The sequence below is a fragment of the Camelus bactrianus genome, chromosome 23 (assembly GCF_048773025.1).
Source record: "Camelus bactrianus isolate YW-2024 breed Bactrian camel chromosome 23, ASM4877302v1, whole genome shotgun sequence".
Taxonomy (NCBI): domain Eukaryota; kingdom Metazoa; phylum Chordata; class Mammalia; order Artiodactyla; family Camelidae; genus Camelus; species Camelus bactrianus.
In genome coordinates, this window is record NC_133561.1 from 4,234,672 (window position 1) to 4,255,492 (window position 20,821).

Here is a 20,821-nt window from a genome sequence, read left to right on the forward strand (position 1 = left end):
ACGTGACTTTTGTACGCACCACCAGAAGAGTAGATTTGACATCAGCTCATAATGGGAGGCAATTTCATGGAAGAAAATCAGGAATTTAGGTCTTGGTTCTGCCAAGTTGGAGATTCACTAGAGATCCAAATAGAAAAGTTGAGTAGGCAGTTGAATTTGAATGTATGCGTTTGGGACAGAGGACTGGGCTAGACACACAGATTTGGCAGTCTTGGGCCTGTAGATGGATTACTCTGTGAGTACAGCTGTAAAAGGACCAATTTTAAGAATAGAAGAGAATGAGTTGGCCAAGGATACTTAGAAGGAGTAAACTGTAAGGTAGGAGGAAAACCAAGAGAATAGAGTGAAGAAAGCAATTCAAGGACGAGGAAGTGATCGGCTCTGCCCAGTGCTGCCCGGACACGTGGGACGAAGTCCCGTGCCTGGTCTTTGCAGTGTGCCGGGGAGAGGTCACTGGTGACCTTGATAATTGCAGATGTAGTGGAGAAGGGGAATGGACTTGAGATGGAACAAGAGATGAGGCATTGGAGTCAGCGATTTTAGGCTTATTGTTAGTAAGTGTCGTGGGCTGAATTGTGTCCTGCAAAACTCACATGCTGAAGCCCTAAACCTCGGAACCTCAGAATGGGACTGTCTTTGGAGACAGGACCTTTCAAGGGGGTCATTAAGTTCGTATGAGGTCGTTATAGCGGATCTCAATCCAGTTTGCCTGATGTCCATGTAAAAAGGGGGAATTTGAGCACACAGAGAGACGGGGTGCTTGGACACACAGGAAGCAGCCTCTGAAGACACAGCCAGAAGGTGCCATCTGCCAGCCGAGGAGAGGGGTCTCAGGAGAAATCCACCCCGCTGGCACCTTGATCTCGGACTTCAGCCTCCACCACTGTACATTTCTGTTGTTTAAGACCCCCAGTCTGTGATACGTAGTGAGGGCAGCCCCAGCTGACTGATACAGCAGGTCTCAGTGTCTCTTTCTTTCCTTCAGTACCAGTCAGAGCCATGGCCATGCTTGCCAAGCGCAGTCACTGTTTTCTGCTGTGAGGGACTTCTCTCCGTCCGTGCCCTGATGACAGTGCCTTTCGGGAACCCTGGCTCTTTCTAGGGGATCTCTGTGGAGCTTTTTGTGGGGGGTTCCTCTGCCATGTCTCCTGTCTGTCAAAATACGAACTCCCTGTCATCAAAATGGGCAGAAAGCACCAGGGTCGGCACAGATTTAACGCTACGTACTTCTCTGGCTTCTTGCTTTTTGTCTGTTCTGGTGTCTAAGGATTTTCCTTACTTTCCCGCTGGCTGAGTGACACACGTTAACAAGTGGTGTGCGCGCGTGTGTGTGCGCATGTGTGTATTTAATAATTTATTTAGCTTTTTAAGGTGTTTCATTTCAGGAGAGTTTATGGAATATCTGCTTTACCGTACTGTCAGAAGCAAAATCCTGAATTCTGTTGAAATCTTTTTTTGTGGTGAAGCAGTTTGCTCTTATCTAAAGGTCACCAGTTTACTCACAATCAATTGCTTGCTTTCTGATCAAGTTGAGTTGCCACTAAACTCATAGACAATCTGGGTAAAACAACTGCCCACGTCCCTAATTGGAGCTTCTAGAAGCAGACCCTGAGCTGCAGTTTGGGTTGTGAGCTCTGCTGAGAAAGGGGTGACCTCAGGCAGGCTGGCTCATTGCATCCGAGGCGGACCCTGCAGCAGCTCACAGCTGGAAATGGCCCAGCTGTTACTGCGGAGGGGGGTCTGGGTGCCAGATTTCCACGTCTACCACATTCAGCTACATGGCGCTTAATGCATGGTACAGTCTTAGGAATAATGTTTATTTACTATAGTAGTTGAAGCTGAAGTTGTTAGGCTTTTTTTCCTCATGTAAATTAATTTTACTCCAATTCATTATGAGAATGTCTATCAGCTATGGTAGTACATGTCATAATCTGTTTTAGTGTCTTTTTGTAATCTGTGGAAAACGCACTCACTTAAAAGAAGTAAATCTGGGGTGAAGGTGGTCAGAGGTACAAACTTCAGGGTATAAAATTAAAATGTGCTGGGCATGTGATGTACAGCATGGTGACTGTAGTTTAAAATACTATTTGACGTGTCTGAAAGTTGCTTAGAGAGTAGATCATGAAAGTTCTCATCATGCACAAACAGTTGTAACTATGTGTGGTGGTGGATGTTAATTGGACATTGAGGTGATCATTTTGCAGTATATACAGATTTGGAATCATTTTATTGTACCCCTGAAACTAGTATAATGTTCCATGTCAATTATATCTTGATAAAAAAAATAGCAAAAAAAAAAAAGAAAGAGTAAATTTGACTCGTATAACATAATTTTTCTTTCTTGGTTAAGGCTCATATATAATCAGGGTTAAGTGTGTGGGGCCTGGATGTGAATACTAAGTTCATACTGTGTATGATTTTGGACAAATGCCTCTGACTCCTAACCTGTAAAATGGAGATATTAATGGTGCATGTTAAGGGTTCATCTTAAGAATTAAATGAGGTGATACATCTGAGTGCTTGGTATGGGGAACTGTGAAAAAGCCATGGCTTGTTAATGTAGAGAAATATGTAGAGGAATACTATGCAGCTGTTAAAATGATGATCTAGGCCTGCATCTTCTATGTTTGAGTAAAAGTAATGAAGTTATAACTCAGCAGGACTAGGATAATTCCCTTTACACTGTTTAAATAATTGAAATGTCACTGGGCGCTTGTTAATGAAGCAAAACTGAGTTTATTCAAACTCCCTGAAGTTAGTAAGCATCAGCAACGTTTCAGAAGGTGCTGTTAAAAGTGAGATACTTACTAGACTTTGGAATGAGGGCTCAAGTCGTGCAAGGGGGATCTTTCAAGGTAAGAAGGGATTTGGACCGGTCAAGATTTGTGGTAAGTCCCTTAGAATTGGCAGACACAGCACTGTGTAAGAGTTTTGAGCTCTTAATGAGTAATAAGTAACAAGGCAACGCAAGTCTTCATGACTTAGAAATAAGTGATGGGTTTGCCAAGGTAAGTGGACTCTTGTCTCCAATAAATTGATCTGTAGGAATTTTCTGAAGTGAACAGTGACGTTATTTATTGCCTTATATCCGTATGTTTCCTAAGCACATGTTTCCTGGGGGAATCAACTACATCACATTGACATTAGTGCTCCACGGTCTTTGTTTTTCCATCTATAAATGTTTATTCTAGGAACATTTTTTTTTTTACTGTCGACATACCAGAGAAAAGTTATTAGTTGCTGTTGTCCAGTTATATGTCTCACATAGAAAGTATCTTTAATTTTCATAACAGCCCCGTTAATGGAAGTAATACGTGCATTTTACAGACAATAAAGGTGAGCAAATCCAACAGTCAAGTGCACATCATCTGATTCCAAAGTCTCTGTTCTCATGCCTCTTAGCCCTTCTACTATATACAAAGTCAACAAACAAATGAACGTGCCAAGCAACTATTTTGTGGGGGAAAAGTCAGTTTCCCTAGAAAACCCATTAGTTTTATTGTAATGTTTATGGAGTGAAATTCTATTTGTGACTATTTCCCTCTCTTTCTCCAAATTGTGTCACCAAGTCTTTAACTGTATTCAACCCAGTATGATTTACCTATTAAAAATCATACATGTTACTTTTACTTAAATAAGAATAATAAGAGAAATCCTAAAGAAATACGTGTCCCCAGTGATCTGTGGCCATTGCAGAACTAAGACGCCTCCCTGTGAGGTGCGCAGTGGAAGAGGTTGCTTGGAGGACTGATTTAAAATCGTACGTCATTGGTGCAAAGAATTAAATAAAACTAAAAGTGCTCGTTTCACTGCATGTGAAAGTATTCATGTAATTTCCAGTTTCATACTAACAACTAGTATCTGTTGAACATGACCTGACTATTTGAGACCTAATGGCCCCCCCACCCCAAACACACACATTTCTCCCCAAACTGTGCTCTGCTATTTAATCTTGCCACCCATTCCTAGCCTCCTGGGCCGTGGGAGCGTCATTGTATTTTCTTCCGAGGTTTTGAAATGACTGGTGCAAGAGTCCAGTCTGAGCTAGAATTTACGTAGTACCTTCCATCTTCTTCTTCTAAGCACACAGAAAAAGACAAGAGGACTTGCATGTTGTAGTTGTCACGGGTTTCGATTGTGAGGCTGTTACGTTTGCGGTGGGGCTGTGCTACCTCCGGTCATATGAGGTAAGCCTGGAAGCCTTTCTGTGGCGAACAGCTTTACGTTTTAAGAAAGCATGTGTACATGGGTGCATGTTTATGTGTGTCTGTATACATCTCTGACCTTTATACGTATGTGTATTTACCTGCTTGATCCAGACCTGCTCCCCACCGAACAGTTGGGTGAGCGTATGAAAAGGCAGAAACTCTGCAATTTAAGCATAAAAAATTGTACCTTTTGCTTATTTTTTATCGTTTGCTTCCCATGCTTAGGTTGAAGTTAAATTGGGGTTGTTTACATTTAATTATTTTAAATAAGGGGGGAAGTACAGAAAGTAGGTCCTGAAAATGAACATTGCACAGGAGGACATGCGTTTTCTACCTGAAGAGAGACTTGAATGCAAAGTACTCCTGCGTGGAATTGTAATGTGTTCTACCATGGAAACCGCAAGACTGTGTATTGCCAGCTTCCCGCAAGCTGTAATTACCAAGGAGTGACAAAACATAAATGCAATTATGGAGGCACTATCAGCATTATCCATAAAGGAAGAAAATTGGTGAATAATTGGCACCCCAGATTCTTTCCTCATTAACATTGTATCTTTCTCCTTATATATTACATCAATATATATCACATATATTTAAACACACATATATGTATATGTATATACACACAGACACATATATAGCTGGTTTCCCATTCTGAAAACGACAGATTTTAAATTTTATTTCTAAAATGCAGAGACTGCTATCGAAAGCCATCAGAATTAGTCTCTGCCTCCTCACAGGACGTTACCCACTAAAGGAGGTGGGAGAGTTAGGCGTGCATAATTATGAAAAAATGAGATGGGCAAAAATATGTTGAGAAATGGCTTAGGAGGGACTCCACAGTATGTAAAGTGAGGTTGTTTGTCGTGTATATAGTGAAGGTTGGAAACCAGGTAGAAGCGCCTTGGAAACACGTGAGCATGAATTGGTGAAAGTAGTTTTTTAAGATGAAAAATCATCTGTAGGCTTATTTATTAACTTTTTCCCCCCAGGTTCCATTTGAATGGTAGCTCTGCTAGATAATTGAGGCACCAGAAGTTAGGAGTATTTCGAATGGATTTAGAGGAACCTGGTTTAGGGTCAATAATCAAAGGGCAGAATTAAACAAACACTTCTTAGTGCCACTGTGTGAGTCTGGTGTTTGCTGTGCTCTTTTGTAATACTTTACAAATGACCTAGATCTCTCCTAATAATGAAGAATTAACCTGACGAGGAGCCAACAAGCAGGAAGTAGTGGAAAGACCAGTGTCCCAGTTCGCAATTCTGTTTCAGTTCTTGCTATGATTGGGCAAGTCAGTAAAATTATTTGAATTAAAGTTTCTTTTTCGATAAAATAAAGTTGATGGCTGCCTTACCCATGTCATAGCAACATTGTAAAAGTTAAATAAATCAACTGCAGTAGAATTTTTTTCTAAATATTCATTAAGTCATGGGGAGATAGTGCAAGTAAACAAACAAATCCAAATCAATAAAATTGGAAAAATTTAAAACCTACAAGGAATTAATCATTAATCATTAATCACAAGGTCGATCAAGTTGGAGTAATAAAGGGCATCCAAGGATTCGACAAACCCACATTTTGCATCCTCAAATTGCTATAACCGAAGGAAGGAAAGGAAGATGACTGTCTCTTCCAGAGTACTCTCTTCCAGAGTACTGTCGACTCAGAGTCCTTAGGGTTTGTACCAAAGAAAGAACTGGGGACACACTACCCCTTCATTCAGGCATTGAACACAAATACGGCTGTGATAGGTCTCAAGTAACATATAAGATGCTTAAGATATAAGCATGAATGAAAGTCAGTGTGGTCCCCACCCTCATGGTGCTTATAATCTAATGGACTTACTTCGTGTAACTGAGAAGTGCCACTGTTACCATCATAGAAAATGACTGGAAGGTCACACCACCAGTAAAACCAGAAAGTCCAGGTAGATATTGCCTTGTTTGAAATAAGTGTAGTAATAAAAAAAAACTCATACCTGGACTCCATGACCGATACCACAATATCAGAGGAAGGCAGGACGGGAGCAGCACCAAGCAGACACAGAAGAAGACTTTTCCTTTGGTAACAGTCTGTATCTCCCTCAAGTTCCAGGAGAGAATATCTGCAAAGCTTTGGCATCCCAAACAGAGTCCAAAAGGTATTATTTGGGCTCAAAAAAAGCAGAAAATTGTGTCTGAAAGAATGGTGGATTGACAACCTGGGTCAGAATTATTTTTTGTATTGTTAAAATGACTAGACCTACTTTTAAGTTAGTGAAGAAGAATTTTAAGAGTGAAGCAAGGAAATTTCCTTTTAACAAAATCCTGCATAAATTTTATACTATATTCAGGTAACCAGAGCAATGGAAAATGGGGGGAAAAAGTAAAATGTTAAAAATCAGTATTAAGGCAGTTGATATTGTTTAGGAAAATTGATGATGGTTATACAAAAAAATTCTATGATATTTAAAATTGTTCCAGAGCATAAAAAAATCTGGAGTTTTTCAATTCACATTTGAAGATATTAAAATGATTTGAAAATGATAGCACATTAATCTTAGTTATGAGTATAGAAGAAAAGTGCCTAAAATATAGGGAAATGAATCAAGCAGTAAATTACATGAATAGTTCACTATTACAAAAACAACTTATTCCAGAATTGAAAAAGTAATTGCCTAATAGGAAAAACAATTAAAATAATTTACCAAATCAATAAATCAAGAGAAAAATAACAGTGTACCATCAACTGGTAGATTCAAGATAGGTTTTTGATGACAATCAATATTCATTATTCATGGTATGATTTTTTAGTAAAATAAAAGTATTTATTGCAATATCATGGTCAGCAATATAACTACTGCTAAAGCACCAAAGGCCTTCTAAGAACATACACCACAGTTATTTGTGTTTTTCATCAAAAAGTTCTACACAATGTAATAAGAGAAGAACAATGAAATGTGAATAGAAATATTGGAGATTTCCAGATGACATGATTTTCTGCCTAGAAAACTCAGAAAATAAACCTAAAAAAAATCACTACCTATAAGAGGGTTCAACATGATAGTCAATTACAATGTCAAAAACAAGAGGTAAAGATCGGAACAAAATGTTTTTAGAGTAGCAAACAAAATAATAGGGTCTACCCAAATAAAGCAATAAAACCTATTGACAAACATAAAAATAACATTATTAAACAATGGTAATGTATGTCAATAGGACAGATATTGCCTAGTAATAATCACAATTCCATTTTATTATTTTACATTAAATACAATTTAGCGTTTCCACTATTGGGGTAAATGCGACAAAAATGATACTAAATTTTATTTTGAGTACAAAGGTGGAAAAAATGACATTTTAAGAAGTGATGAAGGCAGATTTGCTCTAGTATATTATTTAAAACTGTATGGTTTTAGAAGACAATAAAATGACCTACCAGATGGAGGTAAATTCAGGTAACCTTAGATAGGAGGAGGGAGGGCCTAGAAGAAAAAGAAAGGAGGAAAAAGCACATGTCACTCTGGAAAAGGAAATGCTAAGAGTATATTTAAAATCAACTACAACCGTGAGAAAAAAATGGGAAAGATAAAAAATAAACTCTGTCCTAAATCCCTGAGGACAGAGGACTGCTGGGGAGTTCGGAAAGTCGTACACTACACTGCGTGGCCTCGATTCTCGAAGAGGTGCTGCTGGATCAAATGAAAGACAGCTCCGCTCTGTGTTACAGACAGGAAACATAAAGGACATTTTTCTGCTCCTCACAGAAGATGTGGAGCAAAAAGTGTTTTGCTGGGTTTGTTGTTTCTGTTTTAGCTTTAAAAAACTTTTGTATAAGTTGATTCTTTAATATCATCCATGCTCCTCAGTGATAATACTGACACAGAGAGATCACTGGATCAGTTAAGAGTTTTACTTCACATAATACAATTAGAATGGAATTTGGAAGTCATTTAATGAGAGGCCTCACGTCATGCAAAATTGTCTTTACTGCAGGAAAAAAATCCATTTGCTTGCAAGCCAGTATCTTTTTTTTTTTTGGCACATTTGTGTGTATTGGAGAGCTCTCCACTTCACAATGATGGCCATTTCAAAACTGAGGACTCTCATTCATAATTCTCATATTTCTCTATGATTAATCGTGTACAATAGGACATCACATTAGGAGTCATCTTATTTCAGTAACGATGGCCACTTCAATGTTTAAAGGCAGCCATTGTGTTATTGCTAATTCTTCATATTTAGGAAACACCTTTCCAGTTTGAAGACTCATGTGAAATGCTTTCCAGACTCCTCATTGTTTTGCTTCAGGCTTCAGATGATCTCACTTGAGTCAGAAGTGCACCTGAATTATACACCCGGTACTGCACTCCAGATACTATCTGAGGGGTGGACTCATGTTCTTATAAATTTGATAATTCTAGGAAGCAAATCTGCATGGCCTTTGTTTTTTAAAATTTTTTTAACATTTTATTTATTATTATATTATTTAATTATTTTATTTTGGCAATGAGGTGGAGTTAATTAGGTTGGTTTATTTCTAGAGGAGATACTGGGGATTGAACCCAGGACCTCATGCATGCTAAGCATGTACTCTACCACTAGAGCTATCCCTTCCCTACTACATGGCCTTGGCTGAATTACTTGTGTAATAGTCATATGTTCTCTCAAAGTTGCTTTTGTATCCATAGCAAATTTGAACTAATTCAGCTTGATACGTGTTGTAGTTACTTAATTTAAAATGAACTGCTGTTTCACTTGATAAACGGGGAACAGATCCAATGACAGCTTTCCAAGATTCTGGTGGAGCTGTGTGCCTGCATGGGGGTGCACGTGCTTTTGTATCGTGTGTGAGTGTGAAGGTTTGCATATGTGTGTAGGGGTCCGTGTGTGCACAGAGGCGTGTAAATTGGAAGTGTTCTGCTAGAAGGTATTGCAAGTTTCATGACTTTCTAGAGAAATTAGCAAGTGAAGAGAATTTTGATTTCTGTCTTATTTTTTTTTTTTTTTGCTCATTTTACAAAAACGTAAAAAAAAGACGGGCATTAAATGACAAAATGATGCAAAGGAAAAAAACGTTTATTGGGGAAAATATTTTCTCTAGGAATAAGAGGTAAAGTTGGAGCAATTCAAGCCTTTCAGAAGGTGTCACAGGTGAAACTCAGTTTTCAATTGATAACAAAGCTCTTTTGTTTTTATGGCATAAGAGATTGCTTTTTAAAATATTCATGGCTCCTCTTGAATATGCAGCTTAGAATTTAGGAGTGAAGTATTTCTCTAGTACATAAGCATTTTTGCATGTCAATTATTTTTTTCTCTAGTTTTATATCTCTTGTGTATTCCTGCAAAACAAACAAAATAAAAAACTATCTAGTTTATATCGCGATTACATTGTCAAAATTTTGTGACATTAGGAAAAATGAATTTCAATCTTTGTTGTTTAAATGTTAAAATGGCTTCTTAACTGTTTTTGGAATCCTAACTTAGAATAAATGTATTTGAGACTATTTAACTAAGAGAACTTCAAATGATTATTTGCAAGTCATCATACACTGAACACAATTTCTCTTTTCACTCAGTATTTTGAAAATATTGTTTATGCTCTGTCGCTTGAGAGAAGTTTGCTAGAATTCAGGGAGGAAGCAAATGCATTGGTTAGAATTGTAATCGGTTTTAGAGTGCTGCTGTCAGTTTGCAGTGGAGTAAACGTAGACTGTTGCGTTCCTTCTGTGATTTGTCTGTAACTTACCTGTGGTGACTCTGACGTTCCACTTGCCGCCACGCTCCTTTGTTGATCCATATGTATTTTAACATGAGCCAGATAAATAAGAAGGTGAAGTGTCCCAAACGTGGTGTCCCAGATAGGCTCAAGGTTAAGTGAGGGCTTGTTAAGAAATAGATTTTCAGGCCCAGTCCCTTAAGATTCAGATACCGTAGATCTGGGGTGATTGGTTCAACCTGAATTTTTTAGGCATCCAGTTGATTAAGACAGGGGAAAAAAGTTGGGAAAACACTGATTCAAATTTATTCCAGAAGCACTTATGAAAGACTTTTGTGTTACTGCTGTTTTGAATCACCCATACCCACTCATTGTATCTACTAAGGCAGATAATTAACTACACATGATATTTTAACTGACTGTATCTTAAAAATTAGAAAATAACTGCTTCCCTCCAAAAAAAAAATCAGTGTTTTGTTCAATTCTCATTTTCTGTGGTGAGGATTCACTCAGAGTATATAAATGCATTAAATCAAATAATTTATTTTTATTTCTTATATAGTAGTCTTTAATTGTTTTTTTGTTTGTTTGCAGGGTGCAAGTTGAATTCTATATGAATGAAAACACATTTAAAGAGAGACTAAAGTTATTTTTTATCAAAAACCAGAGATCAAGTAAGTCTTTTCATTTTTTTCCCCTGTCTATGCATTTCTATATATGTTTACCTTAAAAAAATCCCAGCTATGCAATCTTTCTGCAAAATATCATCTATATAGAGGAATAAAACTGATAGTCTTGTCTGCCAGGCATTAAAGTTTAGAAAACAATAGATGCTGCATCTGGTGGTGTCAGGACCCCTTGGCTGTGTCTCCAAATCCCATGTCAATAAGTAGGCTTCAAAGTGGACCGTGTGGATTAGTAGAAACATTGAGGAAACTGATTTAAATGAGGGTTCCCCCCCGTTTTAACTGTGAAGCACACCTAAACCTTGTTTAGAGAAGTCTCTGGTGATTCCAATTGGCCATAATGGGGGTTAATCTTCTGATTCACCGGGGAAGAAGTCAGTGGTTCCCAACCACACCCAAGACAAGAAGCACTGAGGGTATTCTGAAATGCACAGATTGCTAGTATCCTTCCCTGCGGGTTTTAAATCAGAAAGTGTAGAGCTCAGCTCAGCTTGAAACATCCCAATGATTCTTGTCATCAGACAAATTTGGGAAATGTTGGAACTTCAGGAGGACATGAAATTGGCATAATCGCTGACCTCCTAAACCCATTCGGTGTTGTAGTGCCAGTCTTGTTGCCTCCCCGCAGAACCACGTGTTTTGAAAAAGCCACATGTAAGGAACCGACACGCAAGTTTTTCATATGATCATTGCTTAAGGCGTCAACAAGCAATGGACAGGTCTGCATGAGATAGGTGTAGACTTTGTTCTTTCTGAATTTTGACCTCTGAATCCCCCTGGAGTAGTCTACATTAAGTTGTGCTTCCACAGAGTTCAAAGAGAAGAATTTGAGTTATGAGGTGTTACCCAAATACTGACTACAGGAGAGATTTCAGTGCGTGAGGCACACAAGTGAGAGTCTTAATGGCTGGTCAGCTTCACGGTTAGGCTAATAGTAACCAATGCTTGTCTAACCTGGTTGTTTAGAATTTCCAAGGAGGTCCCACCAAATAGGTAATTATCTAAAGAGGCCACGGCATCTGAATAGAAAGTTTATTTTAATACTAAAAACTCTCTCTCTTCAGGCCAGGAAGGATAGATGTGTTATTTGAATACTTTTAACAACAACCAGCTTTGAGTAAGCTGTCATTGGAGAAGACCCATTCTATAAACCCTGGGCAATTTCATTAACACTTTAAAAGACTTTATAAGGAAGCTAACCTGTAAAGCGTACCTAGCATTTTCATAGGAAAACCTAGGAAAAATTACACAATTAATAAGCATTAACCTTTTCCTGTTAAGAAATGTTACCTCAAGTACATTCCCGTATAGCTGAGTAAAAAAAAAATGGCATTTCATTTCCAGATTTTATTAAGAAATAATTATAGGAAGACTTTCTCAAAATTTTATTCATAGTGCATGAATCAGATAACCACCTGATAAATGCAGGAAAGGTAATGCTCCTATTAATCAGACTCTAAGCATATTTTGCTGAATGTTAATTGCTCGTTTTTACCACCAGGTGTTACAGGCTGTGTAACTGGCCTATACAGTCCCAAACATACATGGCAGTCTTAATTCCCACAGAATTTTTAAGCTTTGATCCATATTTAAACCTAAAGTGAAAAGTAAGGTTCAGTTGGTCGAGCTCAAAAGCATGTGTGTGTATATGTGTTTCTGTATTTCCCAGCATATGTTTTTAGGCTTTCTCTATAATTATATAATTACTCATTAAATATATAATATGTAATTAAATACATTATATAATTTCTCTATAATCAAATCTACAGGGTGTTCAGAAGATACAAGATTTATAACTTAGCCTGTGAATTTGTAAGCAGCTAGATTTTCTGGCCAGTTAAAATTTGCTCCAAAATTTATAGATCTATAAAATGCTTATTAAACTTGTAAGCATACTTGAACCAGTCTTGATTGGACATGATTTTCGTGGCTTCTGAATGCTCACCCGCTGATGTACTCTTAGCGTGTAATACCACTGTTGTTCGCAGTTCATACATTCTGTCCTTCTCACTTCTTGCTTCCATAATCAGCTAATTAAAATTCACCCACTAGAACTTCAGAGCGTTTAGACAATTGTGGTATTGTAGTTTCTAAACACAATTTAAGTGCTGTTCTTAAAGCTGATATTCTTGACAATTCTTTTTAGTCCTCTGTGAACTGAGTTCAAATGAAAATCAAACTTCTGTTGTTTGTTTAAAGGTCTAAGAATACGTCTGTTCAATTTCTCTCTCAAATTATTAAGCTGCTTATTGTACATAATCCGAGTGCTCCTAGAAAGCCCTTCACAAGGAAATGAATGGTAAGGTATCTTTGATTTTGTACAATATTCTATTGATTATTTAAATAACTTAAATTATTTAAATAATTAAATTATTAAACTTACTATATAAGTTTTGAGGTAAAACTGGTAAATAGCATTTTATTAGTTGCAGGTGTAGAACATGGTAATCTGATCTTTGTATACGTGACAAAGTGATCACTACAGTAAATCCAGTTACCTTACGACCATGCAATCGACCCCCTTTATGCGTTTTACCCCCTTCTCCCCTTCTGCTCTGATAGCTGACAGTCTGAGGGGGGTTTTGTTGTTGTTGTTGTTTTGTTTGGTTAGTTTGTTTTGTCTTTTCATATTCTACATATAAGTGAAGTCATATGGTGTTTGTCTTTCTCTGTCTGACTGACTTCACGTAGCATGATACCCTCTAGGTCTAACCATGTTGTCACAAATGTCAACATTTCCTTCTTTTTGTGACTGAATAACATTCCATTTTGTGTGTGTGTTTGTGTGTGTGTGTATTCTTTATTTATACATCTATCAGTAAACATTTAGGTTGTTTCCATATCATGGCTATTGTAGATAATACTGCAGTTAACATAGGGGTGCATGTATCTTTTTGAATTTTTGCTTTTGGTTTTGAATTAGAGTTTGGGGGGTTTTTGGATAATACCCAGAAGTAGAATAGCTGGATTATATGGTGATTTTATTTTTAATTTTTTGAGGAAGGCCCGCACTATTCCCCATAGTGGCTGCACCAATTCACATTCCCACCAGCAGTGTAAGAAGACCCCCTTTTTCTCCAAAACCTCCCCAACACTTGTTTTTCTTTCTTTTCTTTTTAATAATGGCCGTTCTAACAGGTGTGAGGTGATATCTCACTGTGATTTTGATTTGTATTTTCCTGATAATTAGTAATGTTGAGAAACTTATATATCCGTTGGACATCTGTATGTTTTCTTTAGAAAAATGTCTATCTAGATCCTATGACTATCTTTAATCCATTTTTTTTTTTGGATATTGAGTTGAATGAGTTCTTTATACATTTTGAGCATTAACTCCTTATCAGTATATGATTTGCAAGTATTCTTCCCATTCTAGGCTGCCTTTTCATGTTGTTGATGGTTTCCTTCACTGTGCAGAAGCTTTCTAGTTGAAATAGTCCTGCTTATTTATTTTTGCTTTTGTTGCCTTTTCTTTTGGTGTCAGATTCAAAAATTCACTATGAAGGCCCATGTCAAGGAACTTGCCACCTATGTTTTCTTTTAGGAGTTTTATGGTTTCAGGGCTTACATTCTAGTCTTTAATTCATTTTGAGTTAGTTTTTGTGTATTCTGTAAGATACTGGTCTAGCTTCACTTTTTGCATGTGTCTTTCCAGTTTTCCCAACACAATTTATTAAGGAGACTTTTACCTGTTGTGTATTCATGGCTCCTTTGTCATCAGCTAATTGACCACATATATGTTATGCACCTCTTTCTGGGCTCTGTGTGTCCTTTTTATGCTAACACCATACGGTTTTGGTTACTATAGCTTTATAGTGTAGTTTGAAATAGGGGAGCATGATGCCTCCAGCTGTGTTTTTCTTTCTTAAGGGGCTTTGGCTATTTGGGGTCATTCGTGGTTCCATAGAAATGTTAAGATTTTTTGTTTTCGTTCTGTGAAAAATGTAACTGGAATTTTGATAGGGATTGTACTGTGGATTCCCCTCAATAGCACAGGCATTTTAACAGTATCAGGTCTTCTGACCTGTGAGTACAGAACATCGTTCCGTTTCTCTGTGTCTTGCTCAGTTTCTCTTGTCGATGTCGTACAGTTTTCAGTGTGCAGGCCTTTCACCTCCCTGGTTAGATTTACTTCTATGCGTTTCATTCTTTTTGATGCAGTTGTAAAGGAAGTTGTTTTATTAATTTATTTTTCTGGTATTTCATTATAATTTCTAGAAGTGCACAGATTTCTGTATAGTCATTCTAGGGATCCACAGGAAATTGCTTCCAGGACCCCAGCACAGATACCAAAATCCACGGATGTTCAAGTCCCTTATATATAATAGCATAGTATTTGCATATAAACTATGCACATCCTCCCGTATACTTTATATCATCTCTACATTACTCGTAATACCTAATATAATATAAATGCTATGTAAGCAGTTGCCAGCATGTGGAAAATTCAAGTTTTGCTTTTTTGGAAATTTCTGGAGTTTTTTTCAAACACTTTTGATCCATGGTTGGTTGAATCTGCAGGTGCAGGACCCATGGATAAGGAGGGCCCACTGTATATTGATTTTATGTCCTGCAACTGGGCTGAATCCACTTACTAGTTCTAAAAGTGTTTTTGGTGGAGTCTTCGGGGTTTTCTGTGTGCAGTCTCATGTCATCTGCAAATGATGACTTCTACTTCTTCCTTTCCAGTTTGGATGACTTTGTTTCTCTTCCTCGCCTAACTGCTGTGGCTAGAACTTGCAACACCATGTTGCTAAAAGTGGCAAGAGTGAGCAACCTTGTCTTTCTTCCTGATCTTAGAGGAAAAGCTTTACAACTTTTCAACTTTGAGTATAGTGTTAGCTGTGGGTTTGTTATATATGGCCTTTATTAACTTGAGGTACATTTCTACCATACCCACTTTGTTGACAGTTTTTTTATTTATCATAAATGGATATTGAATCAAAATTCAGTAATGCCTTTTCTGCATCTATTGAGATGATGACATGACTTCTGTCCTTTATTTTGTTTAAGTGGTTAATGTTAGTGGGGTGTTTGACCGTCTCTGCCTCCCTAAAATAAATCTCATTTGCACATGGTTTATGATCCTTTTTAATGTACTGTTGAATTCGGCTTGCTAATATTTTGTTGAGGGTTTTCGCATCTATATTTATCAGGGATGTTGGCCTGTAATTTTCTTTTTGTGTGATTTATTTGTCTGGTTTTGTTGTCAGTGTATCAGGCCTCTAAAACTGAGTTTTAGGAACATTCCCTCCTCTTCAGGTGTTTGGAAGAGTTTGAGAAGGGTTGGTGTCAAATCTTCTTTGAATATTTGGTAGATTTCACCAGTGTTGTCAGCTGGCGCTGGAATATTTTGATCACTACCTCAATCTCCTTGCTAGTAATCAGTCTATTTAGATTTTTTATTTCTATATGATTCAGTCTTGGAAGATTGTATGTTTCCAGTAATTTATCCATTTCTTCTAGGTTGCCTATTTGGCATATAACTGTTGATGCTGGACTCTTATGATCTTCTGTGTTTGTGTGGTGTCGTTACAGGGTCTCTCTCATTTCAGATTTTATTGGAGAGCCTTCTTCTGTTTTTTTTTTCCTTGTTAAATCTAGTTACAGGTTTGACAGTATTTTTATCTTTTGAAAGAACCAGCTCTTAGTTTTATTGATCTTTTCTATTGTTTTCTAAGCCTTTATTTCATTGATTTCCACTCTCATCTTTATTATTTCCTTCCTCCTACCAGCATTGTCCTCCGTGTGTTCTTCTTTTTCTAGTTCTTTTAGTTGTAAAGTCAGATTGTTTATTTGAGTTTTTAGGCCTGTATATCTGTGTGAACTCCCCTCTTAGAACAGCTTTTGCTGGATTTCATAGATTTTAGAATGTTGTATTTCCATTTTCATTTGTCTTAAGTATTTTATGGTTTCCCCTTTGATTTCTTTGTTGATCCATTGGTTATTCAGTAGCATTTGTGTTGTTTGTTGTTTGTTTTTTGTTTTCTTAAATCTCCATATATTTGTGATTTATCCAGTTTTCTTCCTGTAATTGATTTCTAGTTTCATGCTTTTGTGGTCAGGAAAGATATTTGGTATAAGTTTAGTCTTCTTAAATGTACTGAGATATGTTTTGTAACCTGACATGTGGCGTATCTGGGGGAGTGTTCCATGTATCCTTGAACATGTGTTTTCTGCTGCTTGTGAATGGAATGTTCTGTGTATACCTGTTAAATCTGTCTGGTCTAATGTGTCATTTAAGGCTGATGTGTCCTGATTTTTGTCTGGATGATCTATGCATTGATATGAGTGGGGAATTGCAGTCAATTTCTCCCTTTAGGTCTGTTCCTATTTGCTTTACATATTTAGATACACCTATGTTGTTCTCTTCCACCAGATCACTCTGCCACACTCCCTCAGATCCTTTCGCAAAATCAAAATTTTAGTGAAGTCTTCCCCAAACATGCTGTTTAAAATTGTATCCTTCTCACAAGACTCCCTGGAATACTTCTTTTTTTCCCTTTTCTTTTTACATTTTTCTCCATCGCCTTGACTTTTTATACAACAGATATTCCAAGAGGACACGGGGTTATTATTGTCTGACTCCTCAGAGATTCCTCTGCCTGGCGCGGAGAGGACACAGTCGTTATTTATTGCATAAGAAGTGAGTAAATGAAGGTCCTCTTTAATCTGACCTGTGCTCGCCTCACCAGCCTCTCCCTCCAGCCATGCTGACCTGCTTGGAGCTCCTTACACACGCTCTGCTTCCACAGACTCTGGGCCTTCGAACATTCGGGTCCCAGTTCTTGGAAGTTTGTTTTCCACTTCTGTCCCTCACCACTCACCCTTTTCAACTTCTCTCAGGACCCCTGGACCAACAGGATGACAATTTATTGGATAAAACCTAATCTGAAGCTCTAAGTTGCCATCATGCCCTGTAGCCCGATTTCGCTCTGGGTTAGGAGTGGTTCCTGGGGATTCTCCCAGCGACCCCCACGTATTTTTATATTTTTGTCACAACACTTAAGACATTGCCCTTGATTTCACTGTTCACTTCTTTGTTTTCTCTGTGCGTTCACCGAGGGTGGGGACCCTGTTGTATTTGCCCCTGTAGCGTTCATACTTTGCATAGGACTTGGTGGGTCAGTGAATGTTACTGAATTCATGGAATTATGCTTAACAGTTTTATTGATAGTGTTAATACAATTTAGACAGTTGGAGATCACTGCCCAGAGACGTCAGTGAGTATGACATTCATTACATTTTCTGTCTATGTGTTATTAAAAATGGTTCACTTTTCAAATCCTTCTGAAAACACACTAGAATTGTTTTTTAAAACTTGGTGATTTATAAATAAAATGTACATTAGGGAGACGTGAGAATCATAAAATGGGACATGATAGAATCCTTCTAAGAGTGAGAGAGTATTGAGGGTGATAGCAGAGTAAAATAATACTTGAAAACATTAAGAGGAGCAAAGTTTCCCATAATTAACCTCAATGCCATATTAGTAAGAATGTTCAGCTGTAATTATAGAGGATATGCATTTGAAAAATCAGATTACTGCAATTAAAAAGCATAACAAAATAACTCATGGCTCCACTTTGAATACAATGTTCTGTTTAGTTCCCATTGTCGGTGTAGTATTGCTTAATGAAAAACAGCAGGGGCCTTTATGGGCCCAGGCTCTATTTTAAAATAATCAGGCTAATTCGGAGAAGAGATTTATTTAATTAGGGCTCCTGACATAATAAAGCTGCAGATATTTTGTGTTGTTTTGCTTTATTTTTGAGTCCCTTCCAGGAGTCAAAACTGATTTGCAAATGTTACAGGTATGGACAAACGGAAGGACAGGAAGAGAATTTTACTGTTTTCACGTATAAAATTGTGCAAATGGCAAACTCTGATGTACTCACAGTTTATAGTAAATGATTTAAAGGCGTCAGCAAAGGAAACACACCCAGCATGTGGTTTATGAATGTCACTGATTACTGAGCCATCAGCCTTGACCAGTTACCTGCTGCTGCCTGGTGTTCTTCACTGGGTCAAAACTTACACCTCCCTTCCCACCTTAAAAATTGTCAAAGCGATGATGAGTTTTTAACATCACATGATAAAGACAAAGAGGGGAAGCATGTGAACCTACTTATTTTTTATGGTACTTGGATTGACATTTAAAATCAGTGCCTAATAGAAAAACACGGGTGTTGGGTGACGTTCCAATTCCAAAGAGTATTTCTTCTCTAGGGTAACCACTATGAAAAGGAGAAATACAATTCCAGCAGTGTTTTTAAATATCTGATGACCAATAGGATTGAATATCCTAAGGTGGATCTTTTCTTCTGCCGTAGACATTGGTTATAGGTAGATGACAGCTGCTCCAAGCACTCTAGCATAGAGCCTCAAAAGTTCGAAAGAATTTCTTTGTGTACTAGAGTTCAGTGCTGGCGTTCCGAGTCAGTTCCTAGTTCCTAGTGACTCACACACAAACACACACGCAGACACACTATCGCGTGGTAAGTTCAGTGGTATATCCACATGCCACTTTCATTCTGTGGCTGTGTGCTGTCCTAAGACCCAAGGATCCTTTGCAGTCAGCCTGCAGAAAGGTAGAGAGCACAGAGGAGGCTCATACACCTCTTTGGCCAACAAAGGAGTAGCACTGGGGGAGGGTATAGCTCAAAGTGGTAGAGCGCATGCTTAGCATGCACGGAGCCCTGGGTTCAATCCCCAGCACCCCCTCTAAGAATACGTAAACCGACTCACCTCCCCCCACCAAAAAGAAAAAAGGAGTAGCATCCATTTTACTCGTATCTCATACTCAGATCTCATTTGAGAATCCCCTACGTTGTCATACCTCAACACAAAGGCTGAGAAATGCCCTCTTCGGCTGCAGAGTGACTTTTTTGCACACAACTCTATCCCGTGGAAGGGGAAATGAATGTTGATAGAAAGCCACTTCTGCCTCAGCCCACGTGTGTCTGATGGAAAGACTCTGAAAGTCCCCTCTCTCAAAGATCGGTGTCTATTCGTCTCTGCCACAGCCCCGACCGTTGGTGTGAAGTATGCCCGGTGCTTGGAAAGGGCCCAGCTATCGGACAGTCTTCCTCATATACTGTGAAGCCTCTACTGTGCTTCAGAATCCTGGACACACACTGAGTTTTATGTGTCCTTAAAAGCGTGTGCCTAGAGCCACAGCCAGCACTAACTTCTTAGTATTTGTCATGGTGGAGACGGGGTTATTGTTTTCCTCCTGGTTTAGGATATTCCACTTTTGTTCATACAACACAAGCCTGCCTTCTGTGTTTGGAGCTCTGCCAACCTGAGTTCGTCTTGAGCTGTGACCCACGAGTTTTTGTTTTTTTTTTTTTTTTTTTTACATTTGTACATTTGTGTTTATTTTAACTATTACAATGCTGGTTGACAAGTTGAAAAAAGAAGATAGCGTAAAAAAAACCACCCAAATCCCACCACCCAAAAATCCTCTCCAGATCCTCTTCTGCAGGTACATATGCAAACACTGTTTTCATTATAAAGTCGAGATCATGTTTTACATTTAGAGGCTTCTTTCCTTATTTAAATTGAGGTATCATTTACATAAAGTGGAATATATAGCTGTTAAGTGTACCTTTTGAAGTATAGTCAGTTTACAGTGTTGTGTCAAGACCCACAAGTCTTTGATGTCAGTTCTGACCCACATGTCGACCCTGTTACTTTCGTGTGTTTACTAGATGCTTCATTCTTCTGGTTAACATACTCCCCCCTCCCCCCGACCTCCACCTCTCCTGCCAAAACAGTTCTGACATTGTCAACAGCCATTCTCTTCCCTTTAGGAGAGGTATTTATTTGCCATAAATAAATATGCTGTGAAGCGCGGCTGGGGCAGCACGTTAGGAATTTTCCATATTTAACGTCTACAGCAGACGTTATTTCCATTGCTTGATGTGGCTCTAGTTTTCCTAGTGATGCTTCCAACGTGATTTGTATCTGTAGCGCTAGGTTCATTTAGAATAACTGAACAATGTACATTTGCTTTTGTTGTTTTTATATATTTTTATAATTTAAAAAAGTGAAATTCATTTTATTTTTATGATTTTAGAAATGGTTCATGGCTGCTACCATATAAATACACAGGGCAAGGCGGCAAAGGGAGCAAAAGTTACCTAAAATCTCAATACCTGGAAATAAGTATTTTTAGTCTTTTGACCACCAATCTCTCGTGCATTCTCTTTCAGTAGACACTTACA

The 20,821-nt window shown here is 38.0% G+C and overlaps 1 protein-coding gene across 2 annotated transcripts in view; it reads left to right on the forward strand.

The window, feature by feature from the left end:
* The window catches only part of KCNT2 (potassium sodium-activated channel subfamily T member 2), a 282,806-nt gene that overhangs the window by 76,527 nt on the left and 185,458 nt on the right, over positions 1-20,821 (forward strand). For both annotated transcript variants that reach the window (XM_010974039.3, XM_074351598.1), the window contains exons 2-3: positions 10,501-10,580; positions 12,792-12,891. In XM_010974039.3, the coding sequence (XP_010972341.3) occupies positions 10,501-10,580; positions 12,792-12,891 (180 nt within the window). The remainder of the gene's footprint in view (positions 1-10,500; positions 10,581-12,791; positions 12,892-20,821) is intronic.